General features: G+C 49.7%; 6 protein-coding genes across 6 annotated transcripts; 3 read left to right on the top strand and 3 right to left on the bottom strand.

Annotated features, from left to right (window-relative positions):
* Nucleotides 1-3,478: 3,478 nt before the first annotated feature.
* BO85DRAFT_383034 (uncharacterized protein) lies at nucleotides 3,479-4,811 on the top strand (the record flags this gene model as incomplete). The annotated part of the gene is made up of 4 exons (XM_025656496.1): nucleotides 3,479-3,547; nucleotides 3,600-3,722; nucleotides 3,783-4,554; nucleotides 4,615-4,811. 4 exons carry the CDS (start codon nucleotides 3,479-3,481, stop codon nucleotides 4,809-4,811), a joined length of 1,161 nt encoding a protein of 386 aa, XP_025510685.1.
* Nucleotides 4,812-5,086: 275 nt separating this feature from the next.
* On the bottom strand, nucleotides 5,087-6,268 carry BO85DRAFT_453663 (peptide-methionine-S-sulfoxide reductase). The gene is made up of 3 exons (XM_025661101.1): nucleotides 5,768-6,268; nucleotides 5,381-5,699; nucleotides 5,087-5,316 (listed from the first exon to the last, which is right to left on the bottom strand). The coding sequence occupies exons 1-3, from the start codon at nucleotides 5,949-5,951 to the stop codon at nucleotides 5,283-5,285; spliced, it is 537 nt and encodes a 178-aa protein (XP_025510684.1). The 5' UTR covers nucleotides 5,952-6,268; the 3' UTR covers nucleotides 5,087-5,282.
* A 147-nt stretch (nucleotides 6,269-6,415) lies between these two features.
* On the bottom strand, nucleotides 6,416-10,060 carry BO85DRAFT_524078 (kinesin family protein). Its single transcript, XM_025665394.1, has 2 exons — nucleotides 9,646-10,060; nucleotides 6,416-9,590 (listed from the first exon to the last, which is right to left on the bottom strand). The coding sequence occupies exons 1-2, from the start codon at nucleotides 9,834-9,836 to the stop codon at nucleotides 6,743-6,745; spliced, it is 3,039 nt and encodes a 1,012-aa protein (XP_025510683.1). The 5' UTR covers nucleotides 9,837-10,060; the 3' UTR covers nucleotides 6,416-6,742.
* Nucleotides 10,061-10,510: 450 nt separating this feature from the next.
* Nucleotides 10,511-11,383, bottom strand: BO85DRAFT_407114 (uncharacterized protein). Its single transcript, XM_025657354.1, has 2 exons — nucleotides 11,364-11,383; nucleotides 10,511-11,291 (listed from the first exon to the last, which is right to left on the bottom strand). The coding sequence occupies exons 1-2, from the start codon at nucleotides 11,364-11,366 to the stop codon at nucleotides 10,815-10,817; spliced, it is 480 nt and encodes a 159-aa protein (XP_025510682.1). The 5' UTR covers nucleotides 11,367-11,383; the 3' UTR covers nucleotides 10,511-10,814.
* A 253-nt stretch (nucleotides 11,384-11,636) lies between these two features.
* BO85DRAFT_442819 (uncharacterized protein) lies at nucleotides 11,637-12,329 on the top strand (the record flags this gene model as incomplete). Its single annotated transcript, XM_025658853.1, has 2 exons — nucleotides 11,637-12,093; nucleotides 12,172-12,329. The coding sequence occupies 2 exons, from the start codon at nucleotides 11,637-11,639 to the stop codon at nucleotides 12,327-12,329; spliced, it is 615 nt and encodes a 204-aa protein (XP_025510681.1).
* A 2,225-nt stretch (nucleotides 12,330-14,554) lies between these two features.
* Nucleotides 14,555-17,691, top strand: BO85DRAFT_170703 (cyclic nucleotide-binding domain protein). Its single transcript, XM_025654289.1, has 2 exons — nucleotides 14,555-17,182; nucleotides 17,233-17,691. Exons 1-2 carry the CDS (start codon nucleotides 14,768-14,770, stop codon nucleotides 17,575-17,577), a joined length of 2,760 nt encoding a protein of 919 aa, XP_025510680.1. The 5' UTR covers nucleotides 14,555-14,767; the 3' UTR covers nucleotides 17,578-17,691.
* The last annotated feature ends 237 nt before the right edge of the window (nucleotides 17,692-17,928 follow it).

Here is a 17,928-nt window from a genome sequence, read left to right as displayed (position 1 = left end):
TTAGTTCTTGAAAAACTGGTTCGAGTTGACAGCCGGTCATTCCGCGCACCCAGATAAGAGATCCAAGACATGAAAATTCATCTAGTCGCGAACGGTCAAGTTTATTCGTCTGCCTAACTAGCTGACGATAATAATAAATCTCAAAAGTTACAGAGTACATATACATACATCACTTACACAGTATGTTCAAAACAGGAGAGCGAACAGGTCTCTTGACCAACAATGAATTACCGCAATCGTCCTTGGAAGCAGGGCTGGTTGTTACACCAACGGGGCGGCATCCTCACGTTGGCTGTGCGCGCGCATGCCGGATTATCTCATCGCCGTGATTTCTATGGACCTGCCCGAATCGGAGGGGAATTCATCAGATCAGGAATTTGGCGCGCGGCACACGACAGTCTCCCGTGGTTCATAGATAAATAACTAAGTAGCTAGCTCTGGATTGTCTGCTCTGTCAGGGGGCCAAGCATTGGCATGAAGATATGAGCAAAATTCTGAAAAGGTAATAATACACTGTAAACAAAGAGGGAAAAGAAAAAATGAAATTAAACAATCATAAAATAAAAACCAGAAAACAAAGCACCCGGAAGCTTGGGATATTTTTAGCCGGGGATGTCTTTGCCACAAAACAAGCCATGGAATGTGGCTTCTCTGACAACATGTTTGCATGATGAAATCGGTCGGATGAAGCAAGCAAACAATAGGTTGCGGGTTGCGGGTTGCCGGATTACAATGGGGAAAAGGAAAAAAAAAAAGAGAGTTGATTTCAATCCCATCTGACTTCTGAATACAATGTCATGCCCTGCTCCCCGTTCGTGGCTCCATAATGCCCGTTTATCCACAATGACACCATATGTGTCAGTCATCAATCTAAAACCGAGACCCGAGTAGCTAATTGAATCCACCAACCCCGACTGCGGACATAAGCAAAACTAACACATCTGAAACCGTGAATTTATTCGCTACATAAAACATATGATGTACTTAAATAATTTAGTTCATAAATTAATTTCGTTATTGGGGCAATATTGACGGGAGTAATTGTTATCATTATCTAGATACTAAACACTAGTATCGTATTCTCTTATCTGCTGCAAACCTCCTGAACAAACTAGTTACGTAGTAGTAGGACAGTGCTAGGTCCTAAAATTGAAGCGGGAGGATTGGCATCCTCCCCCCCCCCCCCAATTGGAAACCCAAATCACACCGCATCTACTGAACTTTATTCCCCAGGAATCTCTCTCCTATTTGCAGAACCCTTCGTCCAATGCAGGGGTAACTTGCTTGGTTTTTCTTTCAGTAAACTTTAAAATCGCTGCTGCACCAAGCTCTAATTTCAAATCTACGATGAGAAGGGTGAAGCTCGGAGCACACACGCACACAATTGTCAGCAGCTGTTCCTGACTATCTACCTTCCCAAGCTAGCTAATTAGTTTGCTAATTCTGGATCCATACAAAGTATAAACAATAGTAATAAGCCCCCGCACATTGAAATAGTTACAAACCCCCCTCGTCTAATGAGCAGTTACCACACAACATAACACGGAAAAGGCAACAACATAGGTAGTAACGATCAGACCCTCGATTAGTATTTACCCATATGATGTATACATTTTCCCCATCTCTCGCGAGTAAGTAAGTATCAAGCTTACATCACCCATTGCGAATACCCATTGAATGAGTATGCAAGGGGAGAGCGAGGTGTGGCTCAAGGCAATCAAGAATGATTAGGCCATGTGGGGTGGAGGAAATGATTGGAACAACATACAGATAAGAGCCTAATTATCTGGAAAATGACATGACATGTCTTAATCTTGATATGACCCAGCGATGGACAGTTGTGACTGCGGATATCTAGATACCGGTCGGGCTCTTATGTGGCGCGATTGGCTGCATGATGATCATCGGCCGAGAATAATTGCGATGTTTAGACTACTTAGGTTATTGTGAACCTTGATTTGATGGATGGCGATGTGATGGGTCTGTTTTGTTGTTTTATGGATTGATAGAAGGGTATGGTTTTGTGAAAGTGAGGCTATTTTATTGCTGTTTCTCTCAATACAAGCTTAATTAGATGTCAGGTGTTGGTTATGGCATAGTTTACTGTATGATTTGGTCAGTTTGCTCCGACTACGGAAAATATACAATCAGCTTGAGTGGAATTTAGTCCATGGAGAAAAAAAAAATACTTCCCCGGACATAAACATAATACAATCTTACCCTATCTGCAATCCTCGCCAATTACTAGTCCACCAGTCATAGGTTTCTGGCTGTTAGCCTGACTGTTGATATCCCAGTATGATGGAGGCAGCATACTTGTTACATCATATGTCACTCAAGAATATATGCTTTTCCATGATAGAACTCTCTTCGGCCCTGAACTGTACAAGTACTAGTATATCCTCGGCGGCTGTATCACGCACAGATGGCATCATCGTATTGCTTCTCTGTAATGGCAGCACTATACTAGGATGACCATGTTTGAATTGCCACTATGGATTTATCGATGGCGAATGCTGCCGACTCAGCAATGAAGGTGTGGTTGGATCTAGGTTTACTCGTCACACTGTCATTTGTTGATGTGTTGTTATGATGATTGTGATAGGAAGAAGTTAGATGGACAAAAACCCGATTCAAGACAGTCACACTAGCCCAAATTAACCCTGAGGAGAAATTGGAGAAGTAAAGATTATACTGACTGGACAATAATGAATGTGGTTCGATGGTATACATGCTTGTCTTCTCAATGTGACTACTACACTACCACCATTACTCTCTATAAAGGCATCAAGCTCGAGTAGTGGCATGCTGTATAAATCACAGATGCAGGTGCTTGTTCGTGCAGACGAAAGTGTCTGATGTATCACTGAATGAAAATGGGACAACCAAGTGTTTAAAAGGATTACAGTCTACAATGTCATGGCCTCTCGGAGAAATGCCAGTGGATTGAGCTTGTTGTATGTAACACTTCAAGTAGGGCAACACTGTGATTTAAGGATGTGAAACACATGATAGAAGCAAGTATATGTATTGAAACATACAAAGTCCTCTGGCTGGTAGTTATGAATCAATAGTTGTAGCTTTCCAAAGAAGCTGTAGCTGTCAAGGTCGATCTTTCCATCAGAGGGATGGCTGGCTTGTTCCGACAGAATGACTAGTTGGTTTGCTTTAATGTAAATTGAAATATACAAAATACCAAGCTCGATTTGCCTGGTTTGCTCTCTCCTTCACTCCGTCTCCAGCTCGGAGTGAATAAACCAAATCCTCTACTCGCTTCTTTCTTTTCTTCTCTTCTCCTCTTCCTTCTTATTTCTTTCCTCCCCATCCTCTCTTCTTATTCTTCTCTCCCATCAGGATTCCATCCAAATCATCATCTCTTCTTTTTCTTTTGTTTACCTCTCCTCCACGGCTACGCATCTTATCATCTTGAGTACTAAGCAAGAACTATCGTCAACGTCAACCCTCGTCCATATCCAAGATGAGGCCCTATTCAATTGACGGTGCCATGGCTGAGGCCCTTAATCACCTCAACCTTATCTCTTGCCATGTTGGTTATGAAACTTACCTTTCTGTCAAAACTAGCGAGCTAAATCACGTAGTTCCGTGTGCATGGACAACACCACGTCGCCAACGAGATCGGAAAGCTTAGCATTATTATTGTGAACAAGTTCTCTGAGGGAGTTGAGCATCTTAGTCCTGAGCAATATGTCCTGGCCCCTGAGGTAAGCAGGAACAAACAAGTCTAATGGGCGAAACACTGCAATTAACACTAACAACCACAGCAGGATAGTGTCACTCAGGAATCTGCAAGCACCCAGCTCTCCTCTCACATCGATAACCAGAAGCCAAATGGCTCAGCTTACTTGTGCGACACTGAGAAGGAGAACAATGGCTATGTGGATGGGACCAGAAAGATGCCCGAAGGACGTCATCTACATACTGGAAGCTGGGCCCAGGTCGCCGGCTCGATCTCTAATGGTCATAGCCATGAGGTGCAGTGTATGTCACCTATGTCTCTGGTGTTGGGCTCCGTGTCCAAGCCAAGCCAGAGCAGTGACGATGGTACTGAAGGGCGTGAGTCAGGAAATGCCGGAGTCACGCTCCCTGCATCTGTCTCTCCCGACATCCCCGACGCTAAAGCCGGAGTCATTCGTGTCTATGGGAAGATTACTCGGGATTTCATCCAGTATATCACTACTCGCATCCACGAAGGGCCCTTGCAGGACATCCGCGTGGAGACTAATGGAAGGACCAAGGTGACCTTCCAGCATGCAGCCCAGGCGCTTGCCTTCTTGAACTCTAATCAGGATATGGAGCGCATGCTGGGCTATGGACGTCTTGGGGAAGGCTACCGCGTTGAGCTGGCCGAAATTATCGACTGGAATGAAGACCTTCGTCGAATGAACCAACCTATCCGGGAGCGTCGCCGCCTCTCTTTTGCGAGGAAGAGACTCTTTGCCGAGGGGATGTCTCCCGATAAATGGAAGCAGGACATTCGTGCTCTGGCTGGACCGGGAAACATTGATTTCCTCTGGGTGTTCAATTCTGGTAACGGTAAGTGCCTACTATATCATATAGCGATTACAAACGACTAAGCAATGCTAATGACCACAGCGACTGCCGTGTTCACGAGCACCGTCGTTGCTCGCCGTGTGCTCGAGGTCTTTGAGGATTGGAAGAATGGCCGAAACGTCTACAGTGGCGTTTCGGTTACTTACTCCTCGGACCCTTGCGAGAAGGAATTGGTGCTGGTTCGCGAGACCAACCGCCCTGGCATGGCCAGGAACTTTATCAAACGGACCCTGCGTTGACTCAGGCGTTTTGCCTGCAGATGGCACATGCCACGCAAAGGATAACATATCCATTGCCTCATTTAGTAGTGTTGAGTGAGAAAGGTGAACGGGCACCATGTGTCATGTAGTCCGGATGACGCTGGCCATCTGCAAGTTGGAAATGCGAGAGACCCTGACCCACCTCCATAACACTGGAGATATGGGGGGGTGTGCCTGAGTCGGTCCGTGCCGGCCACGGACCAGAATAAGGGGTTCTGTTCATTTATGGAAATGTCACGGATTCTAGGATAGAGTTGCTTTTGCACAGGTTACTACTATTAGGGCTGTAATCAGGATGTTAATGAACCGTATGTTCATACCAGAAGTAGATATCGTAGCCATAAACCAGCTTAACAAGAACAAGCAACAAAAAATGCCATTCAACTATACACTATACACCATACACCAATCTCCCCAACCCACCACTCACCCAAAAACCACCAATCCACCCTACTCAGAAAGCGGAGGAAACGACCTCACAAAACTATACCCACCCATTAGCAACACCCTAAAAGGATAAAAGAAAAAGAAAGAAAGAAAAAACTTACTGAGCCGGACACTCATACCCCTCCGGATTCTTATTCAGATACAACTGATGATACTCCTCGGCATCCCACCACTGGCCGGCAGGCACCACGACCGTCGAAACCGGCTGCTTGAACCACTCCTTGCCAACCTTCTCCGTCACCTCATTGGCAATCTTCTCCTGCTCGTCGTTATGCGTGAAGATCACACTGCGGTATTGTGTGCCCACGTCCGGGCCCTGGCGGTTCAGCGTCGTGGCGTCGTGCATTCTATAGAAGAACTCCAGGAGGGAGCGGTAGCTCACGATGCTTGGGTCGTAGGTCATTTGGAGGGCTTCGGCGTCTATCCATATTCCCATATATTAGTTATCATTTAGTGGTATAATTGGGGGGGTTTGGGGGGATGCATACGTCCAGTATCACCCGTACAAACAGCCCGGTAGGAAGGCGAGGCGCTGTGACCACCGCAATATCCTACTTTGGCTGAGAGGAGGCCCTTGCCGTTGCCGAAGTGTTTGCGGAAGAGGTGTTCCACGCCCCAGAAGCAGCCGGCGGCGACGGTGGCGGTTTGGGGGGTTGATGTGGTGGAGGACATGGTGCGTGTTATTGCTGATGTGGCTGTGGTTGGGGTTAAGGATAGTGATGCGAAGTTGGTTGAGATAAATGGGCGGAGTAATGTGCGTGTGAAAGTTGTGGATGTCGCGAAGGCCATGGGACTTTTTTTTGTCGGAGAGCTCCACCGCGGTGCGGTGGTGTTGGGTCCCGCGGGAGGGCGGGGATGAGGGGTCGGTTGGAGGTTAGAAGGTCCGCGTGTGTGAGTTATTGTGTTTGTGAATGGTTGTGCTTGGGTGAGATGAGGGTCAGAATAGATAGAGGTGACTTTTTCGAGGCTCTTAATGAGGATATAAGGAGATTAGAGTAGTCAATTGACTAGTAGATAGTAGTAGGGAACTGGAGAAGTGGATTTGTCATGCAGGCGGGCGGTGGCGTCATTCCGTGCATGACATCAGGAAGGCTTCTAGAATTGACTTCTAGAAGTACTTATAGTGGACACTGGATAGCCTAGTTTAGTGCTTACTGTTATTGGGGCGAAAGGTATAGGAAAATTTTCATCCTGCTATGGTACATGTCCCGAAACTAATATATGCCTCTGAATAAGAAATACCATCAACATGAAAAAGAGAAGAGAAAAAAAAGTAATCGAGTTTATGAATCTTTCCAAGTTCATATCAAGCACATCAATCCCGTACACACCAGATGAGCAGTTCTGATCCCAGATCGTGAGGTCTGCTTCACCAGAAATCAAGCATGTGGTATCCTTCCTGAACACCGTCCGTATTACCTAGACCCCAACAATTAAACAAAGGGAATTGCGGATCACTTCAGTTACCGCAGGGCGAATCCACCGTTGGAGAAGCTCGCCGGGGGCTTCTCCAGCTTAGGCGTCGCCATCGCACTGAGCCGGATAGCATCTCTGCTGCTCAGGCTGATGTCTCGGGGCCGGATGTCGCCGCCAAAGGTAGTGCGTCGATGCGTGTTCTTCATGATAGGCAGGGTGCGAGGGCCCAACACCCCGGGCTTGCTTTCAATTTCTTTCTCGCCTTTGCCCATCCGCCGGGCCTGCGAGGCCGTGAACATGGTATTCATAGTGTTCATTGTGTTGTTCTCAGTTGGTGAGCTTCCGTACGTGGCCGATGTCGGGCTTCGTCGTCGGTGGATGCGCAGGGCATTAGCGGAGCTGCCCACCTGGAACGATCCTCCAGAAATCCGTCTCATGGCAGAGGTAATCTTAATGGCATCGTCCTTGCTTGCCTTCCAGCTGTTCTTGTCGGATGCCGGGCTGCCCGAGTAGCTGCCACTCGATGTCCGGACCGCAATCCTAGAGGGGCGCTCGACGGACGCCCGGTTCAGGAAGCTGCTGCCCTCGATGTCGCGCAGGGGTGACTTTTCGCTGTCGGACAGGGGAAGCGTTGTCGTTGTTGGGGGTGCTATTGGGGAGCTGCTGTTTTTTTTCGTCAAGAATCCCGCCTTGAATCGGTTGTTCTTTTGCACGTTGAGCGTCGGTTCGGGGACTGCGGACACTGGGGGTGACCCGCCTGAAGGACTGAAGTTGCGACTGGGCACTGGAATTCCGCGAGGAATGGGCGATGTCCGGGGTAGCTGGGGCAGCTGGGGCTCCGGGCTGTTCTCTGGTATAGTGGTAATTTGCGTCTTCTGTGGTGTCTTTTGAAATTCGGTCAATGTGCCCTCGTGCTCGTCGTCCTTCCATCGTACACTTCTCTTCGTCGGTTTCGCGGCGGGTTTCTTTGGTGAAAAACTGACGCTCTTTCTGCCAACGTTCAACTTGCGACGTCGGGGAGATCCCTTCTGCGGCGAAGGTGGCGCTGCTGTAGGAGTCAAGACAGGGGCAGCCAAGGGTCGGCCCAAGGGGGCGGCAGTCGCGATGCTCAGCCTCTTCTTTTGCTTGAGGGGACTAGCCTTGACTGGGCTCAATGGCGGCATGGATGGCAGGTTACCGTCCGGCTTCACGATGTTAGAGACTGAGGTGGAACAAGAATTGAGCATCTTTGCCAGCATTTTCTGCCCTTGCTCAATGGCTTCTTCCTCACTGAGTTGCATTAGATTCTCAATCTCAGTAATCAGTTCGAACTGTGCCTGGAGAAGCAATTGCACAGTGGCCGCTTCGCCCGCCTTGTCCTGTTCAGCGACTGCCGCTAGAGCCTCACGCTCATGGTTGGCCCTCAGCAGCTCGGCCTCGCGAGTCATACTGACAAAATCGCCATTGTCACTGATATCAAAATCTTGTAGTTGACGAATGGCGTGTTCCACCGCGGACGTCATGCCGCGGTCCCACGCATTCTTCGCCAGTCGCTGGTGATAATGTTGCCTGCTGCTCTCCAGTTCGAGAAGGATTCCTTGTGCTGTCTTGCGTACAGCCCTGAGATTGGAAAGAGCATGCTCAGCTTCACAACTGGCGCATATATGATCGAAAGCGCCGATCCACGCAGAGAGCAATCCTATCCGGCGACTGATCTGCTTCTGTTTGATCATATGGTTGGTTCTTTCCTGTCTCTCGGACAACGAATGATCGTACGCATTGCGAATGCGGGACAATCCTTCACGAATGACTGCATCCTTCTTCTCGGTTTGCTTTTTGAATTTGGCAAAGGCGACCTTCTCGGAATCCCTTTGCTGTGCTTTAAGCTCGTTAATCAAGGCCATTTGCTCATCAATCTTCACCAGGAAGTCCTTGACGTGACGGTTGACATTGAATACGTTGCGCGTGACCTTCGTCTGAATATTCTTCGCCCTGTTGGCATAGCGTAGAGTGTTTTGCGTCTCGTCAAAGTGCTGACTCGATGGGCTAACGCAGACAATCATCACAGTCTTGCAGTTACCACCAAGCGCGAACTTCAGGAGACGGGTCAGTTTGGAGTTTCGGTAGGGGACATGGTTTCGTTTCCGAGGATCGCAGAGTGCATTGATGCAGCTTCCGAGGGCGAGGAGGGACTTGTTGATGTTTGCACCTTCAAACAGTCTCTCTCCCCTGTTCTTGGTTGCGCTGGCACGCTCACTACCCGCAAGGTCGATGATACTCAGAGTCGCCATGGTATGGGGCTCGTTCACATCGGCGTTTCGGTCTTTCTGTGCAATGTTGATCTGAAGGACTGCGTGCGACCGCGAGGAGGTAGCGTTGGCCTCGGTCGGGGACATGGTACGGCATTCGTTACCCCTCATGATCATGTCCATAACCTGCTGTACATTCTGCGGGTGATGGCTTGACAATCCTGACACCGAGACGGACTTGTTTGAATCCTCTCGGAGCATCAACCCCCCTTTGCTACCTCCAGGCACAAGAAGATCACGGATAGTCTCGTTGTAAATCTCGAGGTAGGAAAGCGAAACCTCAGTCGCCTTCTCTCCGGATCGTTCATCGATGCGTTCGAACAATTCCTGCATTGTCAGGAAGATAATACCGGGCTGCTGGGCCGTGCCTGTAATGGTGTGAGTCTTTCCACAACCTGTGGCACCGTATGCAAACACCGTTGCATTGTAGCCGTCGAGGACGCTGTCGAGAAGGTTTCGGGTCGTTGATTCGTACACCTCTCCTTGCGAGGCATTCTGGTCGAAAATCCGATCAAAGGCGAAGGTCTGATCCTTGACACGTTTGCCGTTAGGGACAACACTCTTGGAGAACTTTTGTACGGGATTGTCCTCCGGAGGGTCGAACACACTATTGAATAATTGATTAGATTATACTAAGACAGCATGGTATACGTCAAACTCACAGGCACCGGTCATCAATGACTTTGATGATGGAGCGAAGGCCCTTCTGGTTGAGCTTTGGTGTCGGTGCTCCAGCTAAGGAGCCGTCACCAAGGAATAGCGGACCATCTTCGCATTTGGAGAGCTGTGCTGCCTCCCGGATGGTAAACGGTCTAACTCGGACCGCAACGGTGATCGATGAAGCGTCGGCCATGGTGTTTCGTAGGTGACAGCAGAGGCGCCACGTCCCTCTAGAGGAGAGCTATCGCGGAAGAGGATTCAACGCGGCGGGCGGCTATCCAGGGACGTTGCGACGCCCTGTATCGTCGGCAAGGCGAATTGGTGAGGAACAACGAGCTGTAGAAGATAAGGATTGAGGAGTCAACCGTGAAGAATGTTGACTGTGGACCTGTTTTTCCGTTCGGCCCCAGAGATTCCCCTGTTGAGCAACGCTGAGCACTAGTTCCAACTTCGGCCTGACTGTTGACACCCGCTTGTTTTCCACCGCCTTGTTGCTCCGAGCAACCACCTGCCGTGTTGATAATCCAAATATGTTGTGGCTGCAACGTTATCGCTTAGAACCTTGCTTGGTACTATGACTGTCTATTTCTAATATACGGCATATAGCTCATAACACCACGCACCATTGTTTCCTGATTGGTCCACGGTTTGTTGTAATGATGGAATTGGCTGAGAATAATTCATTGATCATTACTTTGTTGCTTTTTCCGTGGTACATGTCTATTTTTTGTTTATTATCCAATGCAGAACTTCGATAAGACAGACTCGACAGGACGTTATTGGCTGTCGTGTGTCCCGCATTTCTATTCTGTCTGTTGTACCTCCACTGGATTGTGCTATGGCTCATCGGACATCCCTTGGATTGTCGCCAAATTGAACACTTGCATTGCAGTGGATCCAAATAACGATAGCTTTACATACATGCAGCCATTGTTGTCAAAGGAACAATATTCCTGGCAGTACTGGAGCTCTATTTGCTTTTAGAAGTCCTGCCTAGCCTATATAGATTGTATTCCATGAAATTCTTGATTGCCACATTATTGTATTTCTGCCCAAATATTGACATTAGAAGAACGTAAACGCCGCCGATATGAGCCCCGATCAACCATGCGCCAACCCCTGAAAGCATTGCTGAATACCACCTAGAGGAAGTATTCTGATGAGGAGGAGCTCAATTAACCTCCTCCTCTTCATCATCGAAGCTCGGAACAATCACATCCCAACCAGGATCATCCAGCTCCAGGTCAATCATGTCCTCACCCTTCTCCGAGTCCTCCCTGGGTTTCCGGAATCTGAAAGCAATAGGCTGCCCGTTCTTGATCTCAGCTGTTTGCAGCGTGAGAGTGCCGGCACCTTTCTTTGCGGCTCCACGTTTAGGAGCATTGTCATCATCGAACGCAGGCACCTCAGCCTCCAGTCGCGTCCAGCCCTTCTCTAGATCATTCTTATCCACTGCAACGCCGAACTCAATTTGAGAAGAATCTTCTGGAACTGAGTCGCCGTTGATTTCGTGAATCTCGCGGGATTTGAGGGCTTTGAGGAGTGCTTCTTTCGTAGTGGCGATCGTCTCCGATGGCGGGAGCATCAGAAGCACGGTGGTTTTGTGTTTCTTGAAGAGAAGAGTCCAGCTTAGAGGGTCGGGTTGAGACTGTTTACATTAGATTATGTTAGCACACCAGCATGTCCTCAGTTCATATACAGAAAAAGATAATGTACTTACCATGATGCAGACTGGTCAAGTATGGATTTTGTGATCAGTGAGCTGATCATCAGCGGGACCTCGGAGCTTTTTGACAAGGCGGCGCGGGCGGAAGTCGGCGAACCAGGCGCTCAGGTGCGTCCCGTTCTCCAGCTGCCCGTGATTTTATGTCCCCGGGGGAAGCTGACACCACCACAACCAGCCACCGACCTCCTCCGCCAACCTACGCATTATTCAAGTCATTAACGACCCTGGTTCGCTCTTACCAACAGCAATCGCAAGCAGTCATTCACCATGGTGGACAAAGGCTGGGACAGATTAAAAGGACACGAGGACAGTCTCCTATGGAAGATCTGGCACTGGGACAGATTCTTCGAAGCAGATGCGCCCCCCAGACTCGGGATCAAGCTCAGAAAGCGTATTCAATACATGTCTACGTCTGCCTTTTCCGCCGGTTTGGGTATCGGATACATGCACGGCAGCAAGACCGCAGCCTACCGGTTTCGAGCTGAAAATGCCCATCGCTTTCCCGACACGGCGCGGGGGTGGTACCAGTACCATAAGTCGAAGAATTATCAAGCTTTCTTGCAGGGATCTACTCAGGGCTTGAAAATGGGGTTTAAATTGGGTACTGGTGCTCTGTGTTTCTGCTTGTTGGAGGAGGTGGTGGATTACGCCCGGCATGATCAGAGGGATTTTCTGTCGACGGTTACGGCGGGTTTGTCGATGTCGGGAATCTACAGTGTGCTAGGTGGGTTATTCTCTCTGTTTGCTATTCCCTGGGTTCTGAATTTTGGGCTAATGTTGTGTCATTGTTGTTGGTTTCTAGCGCGACAAGATATCTATACGGCTGCTCGTTCGGCCAAGACTGGTCTCAAGTTGAGCTTGGCTTATGGCATTGTGCAGGACGTGCTTGAGACTTGGCAAGGAACTCGTCCTGCTTATGTTGATATCATTCTGGGAAGTCGTCGGTCGAGGACGGAGTGAGAGCTGCGCAATCTGCATAAGCACTTTTCGCTGGATGTCTACATGCCTCTCGGCTTTCTGTCCGGTCATCTTTCTCTGGCAGGCGCAACAAAGAAATCCCGCGAGCTCTTTACAGGTGAGTCTCTGATCTAATCCTGGAAGCGCCATGGCATATACTAACGGCAGAGATCTAGTGTTGCGGGAATAGTTGCACAACGCCTGCCTCACTATCCTTGGACATCTCCACTCTACGAACAGAGGTCTTCTGAACACCCGCGCTCGACCAGCGCTGTCCGAATGAAGCAAACCACATACCCCGGACCGACCGACCGGCCAGACAGTCAAATGGCGTCCTTATACCCGGGCTGCCCAAGAACAACAGGATGCGCCGTCTGTAGGCACAACAACAGCGCGCTGAATACGACTGGAAAGGAGTTATCCGGGCACATATAGGAGTTATCTATGAAAGGCAGGAAACGAAGCGCGGGTTTGACAAATTTCTTGTGATGGAGTTGAGGATTGTTGATACCAAAATATTATATCAGACACGTCAAGTCACGTTCCTATCCCTAGGATTGGGACGGATATTACTGGAACTCATCCGAAAGCAGTACTCATCCGCGTGTCCCCATCACCTGACCAGCCGGGTTGATTAAGAACAGATGATGTGCAGCGGCAACTGCCTGCTGTCTGATCTCGTGCGCGCACGGATCCTAACCACCCGGGATTATTGGCTCTGGTAGGCTGTAAGACGTGGGAACCATGGCCTGGCAAACTGGCAAGTGCCGAGAAGGCTTGAAGCCTAAAATAGGGACCGTACTCGTCTAGAAACGCGAACTCGAACTGGGATGCATGGTTCCCCATGCAGGTGGGCAGACGATCGGATCCATGATCGATTCTTATATACTTTGTAACTTCGGTCGACCTTACTCACACATACCCTTGTCCAGGGACATTCCTTGTGGATTTCTACATAGTATCAGTCTGGCAGCGATCTTCATTTTTGCTTGAGCCATGTAATTTTACGAGCTCACACTATTATTTTTTTTTTTTTTTTTTTGTGAGTGTGAGAATAAATCCTGCGCTAGACTAGACTTCTGACTTGGACCCACCGACAGCAGGTATGTATCTACTTACTTTGCTCCCTTTTGAGGTGCTGAATTTTGAGATAATAATAATATCAATAGTATTATAGTGTCACCTGTCACTCACTGCCTGACCAAATATTTCACTCCGCTCAGTGTTAGTAGTAGCTTGACAACTTCCATCTAAGCTATTCATTAGACCAATAGAGGGAAAAGCCAAAAAAGCACTGGCCGTCCATTCCTCCAGTCGGTGTCGATGTTACAGACCGGTGTTTCCGTTTCGGAGGATGCTCCCCACTCAGCAGAATTGACCAACATTCCCGCCAGTTTGACATATGATATGGAGCATCACAGCTGTCTCGAGGATTCCAGTGCGACGATGATAGACTAGAACATCACTGTGGAATATGGCACCACTTTATGCATGTCCAGAGTTTAAAAGAATAAAGTAGTGACAATAGTAGTGACAGGAAGCAGATCGGAATCCATCCTAACGAGAGAGAGAGAGAGAAAGAGCGAGATCGAATCGTCATTGACTTCGGGGAGGGCAATCAGAGGAGCTTCCGGACCGGCGGTGGAGCAACAAGCGCGTTATTTGACGTTTGGTGATCCCCGCTTCGAAAAGAAGTTGCAGCAGCACGACCTTTTAGAATTCGACCTTCTCTTTTTCTCTGGTCCGCCGGCTAGACTGAACCACTGTTGACCACTCCGAGTTAGTTGGTTGAATTCCTACTAAACTAACTAGCTTAGCTTTCCACCCAGAAAGTCCCTCCCCCCCCATCATGCTCTGCCGCCCGTCTCCAGAAATATTATTATTATTATTATTATTCAGTTTTATTGTTGTTGTTGCTCTGCAGGATTCCCGCTCTTTTGCCCGTCCCTCTCTGGCACACTACTACTTACTGTGTGCCTGTCGCATAGAGCCAACTAGAACACCGAGTAACTAGTAGCGAGCTGTTTCTTTTCCTTCCTCCTCTCGTCTTCTTTCTCTCCCAGCTCAGCTCAGCTCAGCTCAGCTTAGCTTCTCAATCTTGGTCAAAGCTGCTTCTTGCTTTCTAATCATCCAACATCGTCATCATCATCACCTTCCATCACCACTACCACTACCACTACTGACTGCTACTACCACCGCCTTCCTTCCTCGCCCATCTGCCCTCCCCCGCACTGTCTCCGTTCCCATCCATCCATCGTCAGCCATGATGCCTTTTTGAGAGCTCCTCTCCCCCGTGATCTCATTCTCGTCGACGTCATCGCTTCCATTGGTCGCTTCGATACCGGCCCAACAAACTACATGCTCCCTTTTCGAATTTCTTCTCCAATTCTGTTTTGTCCCTTGAACTGCCCTCCCTGAACACACCTCATCACCGGCCCATCATGCGGCGCCATGGCAGAGCTAGTGGTGGAACAAAAGCTGTTCACCCCATCTCCGACACCGCGTCGCTACTACATTCGTTCGATTCCATCACCAATCCGAACCGCCCCGTACGGCCGTCGCCCTTGACCTCCTCGAATATTCAAGCGCTCCCACTGGACCTCGTTGACCGCTTACGCTCCTTTCCCTTGTTCCAATCCACCCCCGAATCCTTCCTGGTCGATGTCGGCCAGCATCTGCGTCCACAACTCCATGCGCCCAATGACTACATTCTGACGGAGGGGGATGAGGCCAAGGCCATCTATTGGCTGGTTCGGGGCGCTGTCTCCGTGACCTCGCGCGATGGCGAGAGTATATATGCGGAGCTGGAACCGGGGGCCTTTTTTGGTGAAATCGGTGTACTAATGGATCGCCCGCGGACAGCTACCATCATCGCTCGCACTCGATGCCTACTAGTCGTTTTAACCAAGGAGGACTTCCGGAAAATTCTCCCTCGGTTCCCCGACGTAGAACGAGCAATTCGGGACGAGGCCCAGGAGCGACTGATGATCTTGGAGAAGAAGAAGAAGGAGACCTCGGTACCGTCAGTTGATCTTGTGAGTCCGATTCGGAGAGGTTCAAAGAGATTGCGGGACACATATTCCGGTGACCTGAACCTCGCAGATCAGGACGGCAGAAGCTTGAAGTCCGTCAATAAAAAGCGAAAGTCCCCGAGTCCCGGATTGGCTGATGGATCATCCAGTGCGCTGGCGAACGGACTGGTCAATGTCCGTTTACTTCTCAAGGAGCTGCCCCTCTTCTCCGGTCTACCGCCAGATATCCTCCATTTCCTGGGCCTGAATGCGCAACCGCGCTCCTACCCGCCATTCACCGATATCATCAAGCAGGACTCCCAGGGTCGGGAGATCTATTTCATCGTCCGCGGAGAGGTCGAGGTGTTGTCGGAGAGAACACCAAACCATCATGCGCAATCCTTGCCCAATAAGATCGAGCACCCTAGCTTCGAAGTCAAAGCCCGGCTGAAACAGGGGCAATACTTTGGTGAAGTTGTGAGCCTCTCCTTGGCACCACGCCGGACCGCCACCGTGCGATCCATTAGTGCGGTGGAATGTTTGATGATCAGCGGTGAGGTACTCGTAGAATTTTGGGAAAGGTGTCCCCCAAAAGTTCGCGAACAGGTGGAAAGGACCGCCAAGGAGCGGCTTCAAGCAGCGTCCGATGGCGACGTTGTGATGTCAGAAGCGGGAGCTGACGAGCAACCTCTGAGTGTCGATGATAACTTCAAGATGCGGGCGGGCCGCAGACAATCCATGCCGCTTCTTACCCTAACAGAGACGGAGTTAGACAGCACTCCGACAGCCAATGGTCTAGATGAACCAAGTGTGCTGCGGCCTTCCGATCCGGATCCTTTCCTCAGTGTTGGCCTCGACAAAGTCCGGCTGCGAAGCCGGCGCAGCTCCGTGGCGCCATTGACGCCGGAGGAGGTTTCCGGGGAGCAACAGAGGTCTTCACCCTCATCGGAGCCTAGATCTACTAGCTCGTCCTTTCTCACGCTTCCCGGGGCCGGCGAGTTCTCAACACCCTCGGAGACGGTCCGTGAGCCACGTCAGGACAACCACGGCTATCTCCCGGATCAGGTCCTTTTGGTTATTTTCCAGCATCTTGAGCTTCATGATCTCCTTCGCCTAAGGGCAGTCTCTATGCACTGGTCAGAGATTCTCAGCAAGTCAACGGAGCTGCTCCATCACCTGGACCTGAGTACGTATAACCGGTGCGTCACGGATGACGTACTGGTCAAGATCATTTGCCCCTTTGTGGGTAGCCGACCGCGATATGTTGACATAAGTAATTGCTTCCACATCACAGACGAAGGGTTTAGCAAACTTGTTGCGACGTGTGGATCTAACGTGGTCACCTGGAAGATGAAGAGCGTCTGGGATGTCACCGCATCGTCTATTCTTGACATGGCGAGCAAGGCGAACAACTTACAGGAGGTTGATCTGAGCAATTGTCGAAAAGTCGGGGATACGCTGCTCGCTCGGATTGTAGGCTGGGTCTCTCCTGGCCAGCACAAGCCACACGACGAGTCAAAATCAGGGAAGGCGTCTATGAAGCCGACCAGACAGACGGCCGCCGGGACCGTGTACGGCTGCCCCGAACTCAAGAAATTAACATTATCCTACTGTAAGCATGTTACGGACCGGTCGATGCACCACATCGCATCGCATGCTGCTTCGAGGATCGAGGAAATGGACCTTACCCGTTGCACTACCATTACCGACCAGGGCTTCCAATTCTGGGGAAATGCTCGATTCACCAATCTCCGCAGACTCTGCTTGGCTGATTGCACGTATTTGACTGACAACGCTATCGTGCATCTTACAAACGCAGCAAAGCAGCTGCGGGAGCTAGACTTGGTGAGCTGATCCATCATACATAAACTAGTGACTAATCTAACGATCAATAGTCATTCTGTTGTGCTCTGTCCGATACGGCTACAGAAGTACTCGCTCTGCAATGTTCGCAACTGACCTACCTCAACATGTCTTTCTGTGGCTCTGCTATATCAGACCCATCTCTGCGCTGCATTGGCCTACATCTATTAAATCTCAAGCGTCTTTCCGTGCGGGGCTGTGTCCGGGTCACCGGTGCCGGTGTTGAGGCAGTGGCAGACGGCTGCAACCAACTGACATCCTTTGATGTCAGTCAGTGCAAGAACCTCCTCCCGTGGATCGAAGGCGATGGACCGCGCAAATACGGGAAGAAGATATCGTTCGAGACCGTCGCGCAAAACGGAAGGGTCTTTCGCTGATAACCCGGTTCTGCATCGCTAAAACTTACCTCCCTGCAAACACCTATACTCTTATACTCTCTATCGTCCAAACTCTTCCACCCTGATCTTGACCTTACCACACACCCACTCTCTTACCTATTCCACCCCCCTTCTACTCTCTGCCACTTTCTTTCCTTCCTACTTTCGTTTAGACTTGCCCTGGTATTGGATCCCCCCGGAGTTGTGTGTTTTCCTCCGTTCCAGGACTCACGACTGATGACCGTCATGGGTCTCGCTGCATTGCACTGATATCTGAAGCGCATTTACCCCTCGGGCTGGTTGCTGGCTTCTTAGATTTAATCTCTTTGTTGGTTGGGATGGTTTTCTTCT

This window comes from Aspergillus piperis (assembly GCF_003184755.1).
Source record: "Aspergillus piperis CBS 112811 unplaced genomic scaffold BO85scaffold_28, whole genome shotgun sequence".
NCBI classification, from domain to species: domain Eukaryota; kingdom Fungi; phylum Ascomycota; class Eurotiomycetes; order Eurotiales; family Aspergillaceae; genus Aspergillus; species Aspergillus piperis.
Note: the sequence above shows the minus strand (reverse complement) of the source record. Positions and strands in the feature narration are given on the sequence as shown.